Genomic DNA, 16,412 nt, shown 5'->3' on the forward strand with positions numbered 1-16,412 from the left:
CAAGGAGGCTTGATCTAGGGAAGGCAGATCGTGGACAACTTCACTCTCGTTCAAGAGGCAATACATTCAAGCCTTCTTCGAAAAGAACAAGGTACGGTGATCAAACTCGATTTAGCAAATGCCTTTGATCGAGTAAATCATAGATTTCTTTTAAAAGTCATGTGCAAGTTTGGTTTTGGAGCAAATTTCATAAAATGGATCCAGGCATGCATCTCAGAGCCATGGATTGCCCCTCTTGTAAATGGAAGAGCCACTGATTTTTTCAAAGCCTCGAGAGAACTTAGGCAGGGGTGTCCCCTTTCCCCTCTGCTTTTTGTCATCCAAGCCTCTGTTCTCAGCTTTCTGTTAGACAAAAAGATGCAAGATCAAGAAATTAATGGACTATGTATTGCAAGAGGGGTCAAAAGCATAAACCATGCCTTATTTGCGGATGACACACTGCTTTTAGGCAATGCCTCCCTTTCCTCAGCCTCTAAGTTTAAAGCTGTTTTGGATGATTTTAGTGAGGCCTCGGGCAGCGCTGTTAACAAGAATAAATGTCATATCTTCAGCTGGAACACCTCGCCCAGGATACTCTCTGCTATATCTAGATGTCTGGGCTTTGCAGCCTCCTCTTCCTGGACCTCTTTCAAATATTTGGGCCTCCCTGTTTTTCGTAAGAGACTTACAATCAAAGACTAGCTCCCTCAGCTTGAAAAATTCAAGTCTAGGATCCAGACCTGGGGCTACTGCTGGCTCAACGCTCCTGGCAAGTCTGTCCTTATAAAATTTGTGCTCTCCAGCCTCCCCCTATTCCAATTTGCTGGTCTGCTTGCCCCGGTAACCATTCTAAATAAAATGGATGAGTTCATGCGCCCGTTCTTCTGGAAGGGCGGAAAACAGAACGAAAAGAAAATTCCTCTCATCAGCTGGGAAACCATTTCCAGCCATTGTGGGAAGGTGGATTGAATTTTAAAAATATATGTCAGCAGAATGTGGCTATGGCAGCAAAGACTATCTGGAGGATCATTGCGCCCAAGCCTGGCTGGGCCCAATTGGCTCTATGGAAAAAATATTTCAGAGGACCTCATTTAAGCTGTTTAGAGAATGTGATCCAACTGCCTAACTCACCTTTCCTCAGGCTGTATGTCAAAGCAACCCCTTTAATCAAAGCGCACTCCTACTGGATCCTTGGAAACGGCAGAAAGATCAACATCTGGACTGACAAAATAATGAATATGGACCCAATCGAAGATGGAACCTCCATTAGAGCGTTGCGTTGCTGGATGGACAGAGAAGGGTTGTGCACGTTGTGGGATATCTCTCTATGGTGTAACTCGGTATGGGCAGGCTGGAAACGCATTGAGGTGCCGCCCCATCTGCGCATTGAATGGTCCACGTTGCTAGATCTCCTCCACGGCCTGACACCCATGCAAATGAGGAAAAAAGATTCAAAAGGCTGGGGACCGAATGAAAGAGGATACACTGTCTTCATGGGATATATCAAGCTAAACGAGAGGCCTTACATTCCCCCTGACCCAACACCTTGGCAAGGAGTCTGGCGCATCCCCTCATGGCCCAAGATCGACTTCTTTGCTTGGCTACTCTGTCATGGACGAATTCTAACGTATGACATCTTGCAAAGGAAAGGATTCCACGAGCCATCCATATGCTCGTTGTGCAAAGAAAACACAGAAACAACTATCCACTTAATTCTTGAATGCAAGTTCTCCAAGCAAATCTGGTTCTCCTTCGCTCACAATTTGGATCCCAACTTCCTGCTGCCTTGTTCCACTGCTGAGGTTTTTTCTAATTGGGTAGTCAGATACCCCGGTCCATTTCCTAAAAATCAAGTAATTAAATCAGCATGGGCCATCCTTCCAAAGATTATTTGTTGGCAGATTTGGCTAGAACGCAATAGAAGAATTTTCAGAAGCACTAATCAGAACAACAAGGCCTTAGAAATCAAAATTAAATGCCATATAAAGGAGTCCTTGATTGATATTAAAGACGATTCTAATCTCAGCCAACAGGACATTGCTTGGGGTTCACTCCTCGACTTGTAATTTTGACCAGCAGTTAGAAACGCCCTTCCTCTTAAAGACTGGCAAATAAGAAAATCTGAAGATGACTTTCAAGACTGGCTCAAATCGCATTCAAGACATTCTCTCTTCTTTGATGGGGCAGCAAAGGGAAATCCGGGCAAAGCTGGTGCAAGAGGTGTTATTGTAAATCCATATGGGGAAAAAATCCATTCCTTCACTTGGGGGCTTGGACATTCATCCAGCATTCAAGCTGAGGCTCTGGCCCTCTTTCAAGGCCTCAAGATCCTCAAAGATTTAAATATAGACAAAGCTAATGTAATCGGTGACTCTCAGATCATTATAAATGCAATGATATCCAAATCCCCAGCGTTGGACCTTAAGCTAGCAAGGCTGATATCTAGAATCAAGGGCCTTGGAAAAGATTTTCAGAAGTTAAATTACTTCCATGTGTTGAGAACTCTTAATAAAGAGGCGAACATTGAAGCCAACAAAATTTCCCTCCTCTCAGCTGGGGCCAAGAAGAAAGACGAAGAAGAATCATGGGATCCCATCCCATAAACTGATTACTGCCATGTTTTACTGCTTGCTTTTAAAGAAATTTGTTTGTATCTCCAAGTGGGGGAAATTTACAGAAATTGAAAATATAGACCCCATATCAAGGAAGAAGTCTAAAAGATTTAGAGGCATTCTCATTCATAAAAGTGAGATGCACCAGGACACAGACGTCCTCTATGTAATCAGATTTTTGGCATTCAAGCCAAGAGGAATATAAATACCCCATAACTGTTTCTGTTAATATATATATATATATATATATATAGGTTAAAAAGACAAAGGTTGATGCTCTATTTGACTTAGGATTGCAAGAGAATATCATTTCAGTAGAGCTGGTCAAGAAGTTGGGGTTAGAAGTTCATTATCATCCAAACCCATATCCACTGGGATGGTTAAACAAAGATGCAAAGCTGAAGGTAAGAAAACATTGCATAATTAGATTGCTATCAATGTTGATTTTATTGATGAAGTATAACTAGATGTAGTTTCCCTTGATGTACGTGGAGTTGTGTTTGGGAGTCCCTACATGTACATGTGAGATGCAATATTCATGCAAAGAGTCAACCAATATTGGCTCGTCAAGGATGGAAAATCATTCATCATCAATGCGCACAAAGACAAGTCGAAAATTTTGCTGGTAACTGCCAACTAAGCCAAGAAATTGATCAGTTCTAGCAAGAAGTGTGTTTTATGTTTTTAAGAGAAATTCAGTCTGCAGATGAGTCAATAAGAGGTAAGGCATCCTTGGAGGGGTATACTAAGAAACAAAAACAACAACTGGAGGATTTGTTACATGCATATAGGGATGTGTTTCGAGAGCCTAAAGGGTCACCACCTAAGAGGGAAGTGGAGCATGAGATCCAGCTATTGCCAAACTCCCCATTGCCAAACGTTGGGTTGTTCATGCAGTTTTTTATAGAAGTAAGTGAGGTGAAGAATAATTGTAGGAGCTACAGGAAAATAACATCATTTGACCAAGTACATCACCATGTGGGTCACCCATATTCATTATGCCAAATAAGGATGAGGCTTGGTGGATGTGTATAGATTGCAGGGTATTGAACAAAATCATGCTCAAGAATAGATACCCCCTGCACAGGATAGATGATTTGTTGGATCAGTTGCAACAAGCAAAGTACTTCACCAAGCTCGACTTGAAGTTTGGATATCAACAGGTTCGAGTTAAAGAAGAATATACATGGAAGACCACCTTCAAAACCATACAAGTTTTGTATGAGTGGTTAGTCATATCATTTGGCCCACGTAATGCACTAGCTATGTTTATGAGATTAATGAATGATGTACTACGCCATTTTATAGATTCATTTGTTATTACTATTTGGATGATATATTGGTGCACAATGTTATGCTGGAAGAGCACATCTCACTTTTGACACAGGTGCTGGAGATATTAAAGAGCACTAACTGATAGCAAATATCAAGAAGTGTGAATTTGAATAACACTCTTTGGTGTATTTGGGGTATGGGATTGGTGGAGGAGAATTGAAGATAGGTCCTACCAAGATGGAGGACATTATGAAATTGTCGATGCCTACTAATGTTTTTTGAGGTTAGGAGTTTCATTGGGGCAACATAATACCTGAGGAAATTCATAGACCCATTTTCAACGGTAGCAACACTGCTCCATGCCATAATAATAAGAGGCAAGAGTTTCTAGTTGGGAAAAGGTCAACAAAGGGCTTTCAAGGAGTTAAAGAAGAAGATCAACCAAGCACTAGTTCTGGCATTACGAAACTTGCAGCAACCCATTGAGTGGAGATAGATGCGAGTGGGTATCCTATGGGGGCAGTCTTGATGCAAGGAGGAAGGCCTGTATGCTACCATTTTGAAGTATTTCATGGGGAAGTTCTTAAATACCCTACCTATGACAAGGAGCTCTATGCCCTGGTTGAAGTTGTGAAGAAGTGGAAGCACTATCTGATGAGAAATGAGACAATAATCCACACAGATCGCCAACCACTACAATACTTGTAGGCCTAAAGTAAGCTACAACAGAGCAGGCATTACAAGTGGAGGGGGGTTTTACAACAATACCATTTAGTGTTAAAGTATAAGAAGGGCAACACAAACAAGTTGGTTGACATGCTTTCAAGGTCACCCACATCAAAGATCACAACTGTGGGAACTCTTATGCACATGGAGCCATTCACCCATGATGCATACAAAGAGGCATATTCAGAGGATGAGGACTTTAATGAGGTGTTTCAACAATTGTAGAGTTAGAGTCATGTGTATGATGGTGACAACATCATTGACTACCATCCGTGGGATGGGTTACTCTACATGCTAGATAAACTATGTGTTCCTAAAGGTGAGTGATTGCAACTGATAAGAGAGGCTCACACCTCCAAGGTTGCAAGACACTTTGGTGTAGGGAATAGCCCAAGGTGTAAGAGTAGGTAGCTAGGTTCATAAGAGGATGCATGCTTTGTTGTACTAGCAAGCCTAGCAACAAGAAATATGGTCTATATCATCCCTTACCTATACCTACACGTCCTTGGGAAAGTATCTCCATGGAATTTATGGGAGGTTTACCAACAACCAGAAAGGGACATGACTAGATGTTCGTGGTAGTTGACAGTTTCAACAAGATGTGTGTTCGAATTCCTTGTAAAGAGACCATCAACGGGTAAGAAGTAGCGAACTTATTCTTTGGATAGGTCTGGGTGCACTTTGGGATACCAAGGAGCATCATTTCAGATAGGGATATGAGATTTCTCAGTGCATTATGGACTACATTGTAGGAGAACATGAACACAAAGTTGAAGAGATATACAACATTCCATCCATAAACAGATGGATAGATAGAAGTAGTTAACAGGACTTTGGTGCAACTTCTAAGGGGATAGAACTAGAAGCATCCGAAGACCTGGGACGAAAATCTGGTATATATACAACATTCTTACAACAGCGTAGTCCACACTTCTATAGGAAAATCCCCATATGAATCTTGTTTTGGATATTTACCTTCACCTTTGGACATTGCATATGGGCAGCAAGGAGGAGTGATGGAAGATATTATAGGAGACATTGCGAGGGTCGAAAAAATTATAGAGAAGATCAGGCATATCCATCTACAAGTGCAAGAGACATTGCAGTAATCGTAGGAGAAGTATAAGGCCATGGATGATCAACATTGAACAAAGGAATCGTTTAACGTGGGAGACAAAGTACGGTTATAGTTGAACAAGGAGAGGCTATAAAGGCATGGGAAGAAAATCAAGGCTTTGAGGTATGGTACCTTTGAGATACTGGAAAAGGTGGGTAATAATGCTTATCGACTCAATTAACCACCATATATGCCATTTACTTAGTTATGAACGTAGAGAAATTGAAATTCTATGAGCCATCCATGCTAGATAAGGAAGATGAGTAGGTCCTAACTTCTATGGAGTATTAGGCACCAGATGCTTAGGTAGAGTGGATGAAAGATGGAACTTTACATAAGAGGTCCAAAACTACAAGACAAGGGTAGCATAACCTTTGGTAGATTGGGTTCAAAGGACAACTTCGATGCAAAAGTAAATGGTACATTGAAGAGAAGGTGGAGGAAAAATTTCCACATCTCATTCAGTAGAAGCTTTTTGGGACCAAAAGGCTCCCAAAATGGGGAGGTGTGTTTGACAGAAAATCCTCTCCTATAGACAAAAGTGAATTCCCTAGATCTAGTGGCTTGACCTAGAAATAATAGAAACAAAACACTTGTGCTTTCCTTATATAAATTAGAATATGGAGGAAGGACTTACCTTGAGTCCAACACAATTTCTCCTCTTCTCCCTACTTGTGAACTTTAGCTCCAGCTCCAATTGCTACAAATGGAACCTGCAAAACAATTATAACAAGCACGAGAACTACAAGATACACATAGCATAGACTAATATCTCTAATCAATGAGTCAAGAAGGCATTGAAATACATATGCATCAAATAGACATAAGTACAAGAAAAGCAAAGCATTTTGCATTAATGAAATGTAGGAGAAGATTACAACCCTTTTACAGATCTTGACAATGTAGAAGTCTCCCACCAAACTTGTCCTTCCTTAGCCACAAAGCAAGCCTTCAATCACAACTCAAGGATGGTAATGGATCCTTAGGTAAAAAGAAACATCATCAGGCCATAGCAAAGAGTCTCCAAAAGCCAACCCAGACTCTATGGGAAGCAGTGAACTTATAGAGTAAATGGGATAGTTTATGATTTACCAGTCTAGGACTTAGATCCACATGTGAGGGAGAATAAGCTCTAGAAATCAAAGATAAGATCTCTAGGATAGGATAGGGTAGGAATTTGAGATCTCAATTAATAGTAAATGGTTAAAACCACCTTAGAAGCTCATGGAAAGAGAAGATTCGTAATTTGTTTTTTCCTGAAATTCTAGAAGCATCGCACCTACAACAAAGGCAACATGCACTAGTCAGTACAGGTGGCTAGAAGGCAGGGTGCACTGGGGCCAAAATTAGGTTTTTAGGCTGATTAACTCATAATTCTTGGAATTTTTGGAGAGATAATGCTTAAGGCTTTGCAAAGGGATGATTGGAAGGTGTCAAGGATGTTGATTGATTCAGTTTCCAAGGCATTTTAGTGAATGCGACAAAATGACCTGTAACAAGGTGTGATATAGATTGGATCATTATATTGTTTGTCATCCATCTCAATGTATTTAGAGTGGCGAAAGTGAAGGAATCAACTCATGGGACCGTTTTTACCAGCGATACCCAATTTGGCAAAACATGGCCTGAAACCTTTTGGGAGAGTTATGAGGCATCAAATGACATTTTTTGGTAAAACTTTGTCACATTATTGCCACACCTTTTCATGCTATTCTACACACAGAGACCTTTCCAACGACACAAAAAGCATGTCAATCAGAGTCCGTATGTAAAAGTTATGCCACTCCGAAGTTGACTTTCCTATTTTCACCACCCTGGTTCAAGAGGATGGCACACCATCTCCCATTATCCATGGAAAAGGGGCTAGCCACGTGATTATGTTGTAGAAAACTCTAGAAGAGTCTATATTGTAACTCTGGTTAAGAGTTGATGTGGTCAAACATAACCACTAGTAGGTTATCAAGCTATGCTATAACTAGGCTAATAGGAGGAAAATAGTTCTATTCTTTCAAGTGCATTTGTTCCATAGTTGAGCAAAAATAGCGAAGAGGGATAGGAGGTAGAGCACACAGAGAGGATTTATGCACTGTAGTAGCCCACAAGCCACAAACCATACTTGTTTGTATTTGTAACTATATTTCCATTCAGAGAAAGAGAGCAACGACCTCACCTTTCAGGTGAGTTTCTCTCTCCAAAGAGTTTCCCATAGCATTTCTTATGTTATATGTGTGCATGAGATATTATTTTGTCGTTTTCTATTTTCTGCATAATTTCATTCACATGCATGCACTATTAACAATAGATCTGTTGATCTAAAAATGTAAGAACACTGTAATAGTGTCGAATTTCATGTTTTAAATATAATTTTAATAGATCTGTTATGACAAAGTGTCCAATAAAATATCCATAACAATTTATAAATCATATGATAAGTGATATAAGTTAACCACAACCATGATAGATATCACCAACTAACTTATACACTTATAATCACATAAAATAGTCATAATACCATATAATTTATAATCATCCATGGTATGAACAACCACTAATTTCTCCCCACTAAAACACATTATATAATAACAATAAAATATCAAAATCAAGACTTTAAAATTGCTTTTACCATTATAAAAATTCCTTTTCCATATTTTAAAAATGCTTGCACAATAACTTTTATCTCAATTAAAAAAACCATTAAAAATAAATATTTAAAGAAAAACCACGTAGAAGTGACATCTCATAATAAAATAAATTTTCACGTGCTTGTTCAACTTTCCCTATCTATAACGTCTTGAGCTATTCATTTCCGTGTAAGTTGCAACGCCTCGTTGTTTCCTCAACCTAGTGAATAACATTAGTGAATTCGTTATGCAAGTAGCTTGCGAAAGGGCACTTCTATGTAATTCTTATTCCGAGCTACTGTCAGCTATATGATGGGCCGGTGTTTTCATCACTGGCTCACTTCACCTGTTTGAGTATCTGGTAGGTGTTTTTGATCGATCGATAAATGTTTTGATCACCACCACCTCAACAACTTTCATTTTTATTTGTTTCTACCCCGATCTTCGCTTATTCGATTGCCATTCAAACATTGAGAGTTGCAAACACAAGAGTACCGTGCCCTGGCTCTCGTGAATTTTGTGCTTCATGGTGTCATTTATCTGCTATGTTGGGATTGAAAGCACTGAATTTATTTATAGGGTTAGAAATATAATAATATTATGGTTGTATCGTTCAGGGTTTTGTTTTTCCATGAAGAAAATATGATTGTTCTGTTCTGTGTGGGCGTGGCAGCCATTTTTGGATGTTTGTGTAAGCTTGGCTAAATACCAGAGACAGAAAGAAACAGTCCTGTAGCCGGAGTTATCGAAACTATTTACAATGCCACGGGTGAAAGTTATTTCCAGGAACTTCATGGACATGGTGGCAGCATTACCAGCTGCAAAGTTAGATCGGCTTTATGATAGTCATTTCATTTGCGAAGCGGTTCTGAGGTTAGTTTTCTTTATTTCGTCCAATCCCTTTGATTTCCCTTGTATAAAGTGCTTTTCATGAAAATTCGAGTTCAGAAGTACAAATAGGCAATTCAGTGTTTACTGGAATTATATGTCTTGTGCCATACCATGGCACATGGTGGCACTACTTGATATGTTATCTTGACTTGGTTTTAAGACACAAGAAAGCAAATAACAAAAGAAGGGATCCAACACGCTTAATGTGAAAAAGTTGTCTCCATTACATCATTAGCCTCGGGTTTGTGTAGAGGGGATTAGATCATCGATGTAATAAGTAGTTTGGTTCTGAATCTCATTCTTAGACTGCATTATAGGGGACGTGTCCCTCCCCTGAGAACATGTATCCCATACCCAAGGTGGGTATGGAAACTGACCCAACAGCCGGGTATGTTTTTAACTGGCTTGACAGGGGACGTCCTCTCACCAATATTTTAAAACTTGGACATAGCCTTGGAATCGGTTGGGGGTTCTCTTGCACCTGACTCAGATTGAGTTTGGAATCAGACTGGTTTGAATTTTATGACTTGGTTCACTAAAAAGTACATTAAATATTAAACTTTTTAATGAAAAAAATATTTAAAAAATTTCAAACCATTAGAGACAAAATACATATTTAAACAAATTACACGATTAATGAAGCTCTAAATAGCTGTTGAAGTCCAAAAAAACAACATAATACAAGCTACTCTACAATGTATTATTCATCAACATGATCAATTATCAAACTCATCACTATGGCTGGAAATGGAAATGGGATTCTCGACATGAACCCTACTATGCCTGTGCTTCTCCTACTAATGGATATAATTATCCTATGTCATTCCTTATTAAACAAAGTTATCGTATTGGTGACGTTTCCAATCCACCCCAAGTCATCAATATCAGGATCAAACTTTGCTGGGTAAGTCTATTCTATCCATTCCAAATTTGGATGAATATCATCCAACAGAATGGGATCTGTATCAGGTCTTCTATTAAATAATTGAAATAACCATTTTCACATTCTGGAACTCCTATATTTTAGGAGTTAGGAACTGTTGTTTTTGCCGTGTCTATTGTTACCAAGTCAATATTCCATAGGTGGCATGTAGCAAAGAAGTAGGGTGACTTTTGGTATCTTTTGATAATATAGTGGATGATTTGACGTGGTTTAGTTTGTTGGAATTATGAAGACTGCTAACATGCCAAGTTGGCTTGTGGCTCCAAATGCTCACAATTGATCAATGAAGTGTGGTTTTAGGCGTTATGGTGAGAGAAACTTTAGTTCATGTGAAAAAGTATAAAATATTTGCCCCCCCGCCCCGCCCACCAAACAAAAAAACACCTTGCACTGTAGGGAACCAACCTAGTATGGCTTGGTCGAGTAGTTATGGACTCGATTGATTTGGACTAGTTTGGTACTGAACATGCTAGCTTGTACACAAAATTGGCTAGTTTAGTACTAAACGGGTCCCCTGAGTATTGCCTCACATTGCAAAGCCCTAAACGGGGGGCAAATAATATGCACCTTCCAACAAAGCAATTAATGTTATATAAGTCGAGATGTATATCATCTGATTTGAAATACATTGAGATTGGACAATAAATATCTTAACCTATACAATATTAATCTTTGTTGTGGGGTGCATATTGTTAGCTAAAATGAGGGAGGTTCCATGTTATAGAGGACAACCTCCTTAGAATGAAAAATGCCAATAGCAACAATACTAGCAGCAGTATTAGTAGGAGGTAGTAAAATTTTTTTTCTTAGTGAGCCAAGGTCAAAAACAAAATTTCACATCAAGTTTAATTTATTCTCCTTTTTATAGTTTTCTTCATGTCAACTAATCCTCTCACTCCATCGAGTCTTACAATATCAACAATAATAACATCAATTGTGTTGATTTTTCATGTGCAATAGACACAAGCACAAATTCCTGAAATTGATAATTACTTCTAATAATAACGATATTATCTTTAGCATTTCCACTTTTTCATTAAGCAATTATACTTTAGAAATTCAACCATAAAAGTAGTAAGACAGTAGAGATCACAATAGAATAATGATGCACAAAGACACAACTGTTGAAATTTCTAAGTCTATCCGTTAGAAATTTTATCTATATTCTTCTGGTTTATTTCTCTTACTTGTTAATTACAAACAAGTTACTTAAACATATAAACATCGAAATAAACATAATACAGTCTCAACTATCTACAAATCAACAACTGAAAGAAATAGCAAACACACAAGTGACGCCATTATTTTTGGACAACTCGTCCCTGGAAAAACCCAATGCAGTAAAACTGGTGCAACAATTTTGAGGGTTATATTATTATGCAATATATCCTTGAGTACAACTGGGTGCCAAACTGGCTCACTCGATAGAGAAAAATAACCGACAGTAATACCTCTCTATTCGGAAGCAAGTATTCAGAAAACCTGCCTCACGAAACCCTCTCCAGCAACACTGAAACATTGCGTCAGCCCTCTTGGCCTCTGCGTTAGCCCTTTGAGGCACTGCGCAGCCTCTGGGACCGTCTGCGTCACTCCTGCTGCCCTCTACGTGGATGACGCAGGCCCTCTAGCCTCTGTGCTGTCTCTGCTGGGCTCTATGTGGCCTGCTCTGGCTTCTGCGTCTGCCTCTTTGTCCAATACTCATTGCCCCTCGCTGCTGATCACTAGTTCGACTTTACTTAGCAACCCCACTCTCGTAAATCGAATGACTCATCACTTTGGTGTGTTCTCCAACTGACCCTCAAACCTCCTCTTATACTTTTCCAGTTGGTCTTTCAGCAGTCGAGATTACATCTCTAATCAACGGCTAAGATTAGATTTGGCTTGATCCATGACTTTTGGAACCTTCTAACCCAGTTTTATATTAATACCCATTAATGTTTTATTTTTCCTAAGTTTAGACTTAGGAACTCCATTAAAAATATTAATTATTTTAATATCTCCCAAACCGGGTACAATCCGCCCAAACCATTTCTGAGTCTTGGAGATCTCATGTGCTTTAGCCTCTCCACCAATTTTCATGGCTAGAGCACATCCGATGCTACCTCAAATCAACACTCCCTCTTAGCGAGGACTGTGCTCTAGTAATATTCCACACTGAGCATCACTCTGATTATACGACACCGGTACTTGTGCTGGTGCTAGGCCTCCCCACTCAACATCCTTTGCACTGCTGTATCCTGTACTGCTGCCCATGGCTCTGCCACTGCCACTGCTGGTCCTTTCTCCCAACACTGAATTTGCACTACAACCCCCTCTCATCATGTTGCATCGTGCTACTGCTAACCGCTACTGCACTACAACTCAGTCACTGAGAAGTAAGTAACTGATCTACCCAACTACTGACATCCCTGTCAAGCTAGAAACACTCCCGACGCTGAAGCTCTCTCTACCGCTAACAAGTGCTCCCTCTACTGCCTATGCACTGCAACAACTCCCTACATCTCGCATCGCTGCAAACCTCTCTGTGCCATCCTGCACTGTTGCAACACTCTCTGTGCCTCTCGCATTGTTGCGGCCTGCTAGCCTCGCGCTGCCAGGGGACTTCTGCACTGCAGTACTCTTTGCCACTTCATCTGCATCTGTTTCTATCGACATCTGCCAGTCCTGCTACTTTTCACTTCGGGGCTCCCGTAGCAAGGATCTGATCCAAGAGTTTGGGTACCTCAAGGATCCTGCCCCTCATCGCCTGTAGTCCTCTTGACTACAACTCGATGTCTCCCCACCTCTTCTCTATAGGTACATGAGCACTCATGGCACAATCGTCATCATCCTCTACCTCCTTTTCCGCCTTTGCTGGCGCTGCCTTAGGGTCAGACGCCTCTCCCTTGTTCTTCCTCGGACACTGGTTCGCATAATGACCCAGTTCCCCACAGTTGAAGCATTTGACCTTGGAGAGGTCCTTTTTCTTCCTCTTCTTCTGCTTTCCCGCAGATGCCAGAGCAGCACCTCTTGCTCTTCCTTCTTGATCTGGACTCCTTTGCTGCTACTTCCCATCTTGCTCAACCGTCCGATCTCTTCTTGGCGAAGAGCCACCCACAATTCTTCCCAATCTGGAAGATTCACCCTGCTTAGAATGCTCTGAACGAATGTCTCCCAATCCACGGAGACTGCGTTTAGAGCAGTCCGCACCATCAACTCTTGATCTGGCGTGGCCCCTATGGAAGTCAGTTGGTCCCGGATCTCCTTCAATCTCCCGAGGAAGTGATCTATCTGCTCCCTCTTCTGCATTTGGTATGACCGCAACTGATTCTCAAGTAACATCTTCCTCTGCACGGAAGTATGCTAGTACAACTTCTTCAAGGCGTCCCACATTTCCTTTGCCATCTCCTTCTCGCAATATTTTGGACCACATGATCCTTGGCCCCATCAAGGATGATGCATTTCGCCTTGGCCATTGCCTCCTCGTAGTTCTCATTATCAGCCAGGTCAATTGGGATCGCCACTATTCTCAAGGCGTAGGCCTTGATGCGGTGTCTATCTAGAATGGATAGGATCCTGGCCTTCCAGACCACAAAGTTGGATGCCCCGTCCAGCCTGTCCTGATCTGTCAGCCCATTCATGGCCATCTCTTTGCTCTTCTTGTCAACTCATCCGAGTATCTCTACTTCCCTCTAGATGTTCTCTCTTCGACTCTTGCTGAGGCTCTCTACTTCTCGCTTGGAAGTTCTCTGTTCGAATCCCTCTGAGTCTCGATTTTCCTTCTGGAAATCCTTTTGCCAATCGTCAAGTCACACCTCTCTGATCTTCTGTGCACCTACAACACTGATCCGGATTCCTTGGCTAGAAATCCGCCTCGGTAGCGACTCCCTCTACCTTGGTTTTGCCCTGTTAGGTACTGTTCTGCCCACAGCACCCCACCAGCTTCACTCCCGCAAACTGCCCACAGCTTCCTATGCCCTAGCAACTAAAGGACTGAGCCTCTAGGCTCTGCGCAATCCCGACACTGGCAAAAATGCTCCCTCAGCCAACTGCGTCAACCCTCCTGGTCTCTGTGTGAGCCTTTTTCTGCCCTCCTCAGCCTCTGCGCTGGCCTCTCTTTGGCCCAGACTAATGACACAGTCCCTCTGCGTCAACCCTTCTTCTGTCGCTTTCTGCAAGGAACAACTTTTGTCACTCGGGACCAATGTTGCACGAAGCGCCCCCCCCCCCCCCCCCCCACGGTTCCAAGCCCCGAAACGCGTCCTGTACGAAAGCGCCGCTTCTTGGAAATTCGGAAGAGTGGTACGGAAGCGCCGAAGCGTGCTTCGTACGACGCTTCGGGCGTCGGAAGCGTCGCGCTTCGGAGGAGGAAGCGTACGCTTCCGGAAAAGCATTTAGAAAATCATTTTTTTTTTTCAATTTTTTTTTTTTAATTTTAGGTGAGTTTGCTTGTTGGGGGTGGGTCCACCTTGGGTTAGGGTGACGAATGAAGGCAAAAAAAATATAAATATAGCAGATGCTCCCTCATGGTAATGTTAAATTCTTAAAGTAAAAGGATGAAAATGAAAAATAAAGGAGAATGTCACTTGTCACTTTTACTTAAATTTTTAATATTACCATGAAATGATTTAGGATGTTTGAGAGTGGTTCCAGCCTCATTGGACTTCATATGGAGAAAATAGAATTTCATATCCTATTCAAAATTCAGCAGACTTAATAGTGTTCAGGAATTCAGGATCAATGGGATTATGGCATTTCATTAGATTATATCAAGTATGAAGGTATGCGATTAGCATTTAATCAAGAGCACCAAGCCCTATATGTACCCTAGTGTTGGTGGTGTTAATTGTTGAACTCCTTTGTCACGCGGCACGCCCTTAGCAAAAAATTACCTTTCAATCAAGTCAAAATCATCGATCAAGCATGTTAAGCTTTTTCTACCATATTTTAAGTCTTGAATTAGGTAGTTTGATCAAAATTGGGCAATGTTGACTAATATCCCTAGACAATCAAGGTAGAGGCAAAGGCTAGACAAGAGGAGAAGAATCTAGATTCTAGATGGTTGATGCATCTAAATGGTTGATGCTCGAATAATTAATCATTAATGTACAATGGATGTTATATCTATCTTGATTTATGCAAAAATATGCATGTTTTCATGTCTTCTACAATTAATTTGCTATTTGGGATGTTTGTTTTGAGTATAAATGCAATATATATATATATATATATATATATATAGCAGACGCTTCCGCGGACGCTTCGCTTCCTAGATTTTTGGAAAATGACGCTTCCGCGTCCCCGCTTCCGCTTCGTCCCCGCTTCCGCTTCGCCCCCGCTTCGTGCAACATTGCTCGGGACAGTTGTTTCTGCTGCAAATGCTTTGCTCCAGCTGATGCCTTCAGCTCTCCTGTGATCTGCAACCACGCTCTGATACCATGTTGAAATTTCTAAGTCTATCTGTTAGAAATTTTATCTGTATTCTTCCGGTTTATTTCTCCTACTTGTTAATTACAAACAAGTTATTTAAACATATAAACATCGAAATAAACACAATACAGTCTTAACCATCTACAAATCAACAACTGAAAGAAATAGCAAACACACAAGTGACACCGTTATTTTTGGACAACTCGTCCTCGGGAAAACCCAATGCGGGAAAACCAGTGCAACAATTCTGACTTGGGTGCCAAACTGGCTCACCTGACAGAGAAAAATAACCGACAGTAATACCTCTCTATTCGGAAGCAGGTATTCAGAAAACCTGCCCCACAAAACCCTCTTCAGCAACACTGAAGCACTATGTCAACCCTCCTGGCCTTTGCGTCAGCCCTCTGAGGCACTACGCAGCCTCTGGGACCCTCTATGTCACTCCTGCTACCCTCTGCGTGGATGATGCAGGCTCTCTGGCCTCTGCGCTGCCTCTGCTGGGCTCTACATGGCCTGCTCTGGCTTCTATGTTTGCCTCTCTGCCTCTGTGCTGGTCTCTCGGCACTATCTCTGCCTCTCTGTCCAGTACTCACCGCCCCTCGCTGTTGATCACTGATTCGACTTTACTTAACAACCCCGCTCTAGTAAATCGAATGACTCATCACTCTGGTGTGTTCTCAGTTCTCCAACTCACCCTCAAGCCTCCTCTTATACTTTTCTTGTTGGTCCTTCAACGGTCGAGATTACATCTCTAATCAACGACTAAGATTAGATTTGGCTTGATCCATGACTTTTGGAACCTTCTAACCCAGTTTTATATTAATACCCATTAATATTTT

At 41.2% G+C, this 16,412-nt stretch overlaps 1 protein-coding gene across 3 annotated transcripts in view; it reads left to right on the top strand.

The window, feature by feature from the left end:
• The first annotated feature begins 8,504 nt into the window (after nucleotides 1-8,504).
• Nucleotides 8,505-16,412, top strand: part of LOC149187366 (transcription factor-like protein) — a 340,582-nt gene continuing 332,674 nt past the window's right edge. Inside the window, exons 1-2 of one of the 3 annotated variants that reach the window (XM_089411340.1) lie at nucleotides 8,505-8,691; nucleotides 8,948-9,203. Coding sequence is in view for 2 of the 3 variants with exons in the window: in XM_089411338.1 (XP_089267464.1) it covers nucleotides 9,091-9,203 (113 nt within the window). In the remaining variant the exon portion in view is untranslated. The remainder of the gene's footprint in view (nucleotides 8,692-8,947; nucleotides 9,204-16,412) is intronic. The other 2 variants (XM_089411338.1, XM_089411337.1) reach the window with 2 other exon arrangements.

Source organism: Pinus tabuliformis, chromosome 3_1, assembly GCF_031772625.1.
Source record: "Pinus tabuliformis cultivar Carrire ecotype Pingquan chromosome 3_1, CPIR1, whole genome shotgun sequence".
Lineage (NCBI taxonomy): Eukaryota > Viridiplantae > Streptophyta > Pinopsida > Pinales > Pinaceae > Pinus > Pinus tabuliformis.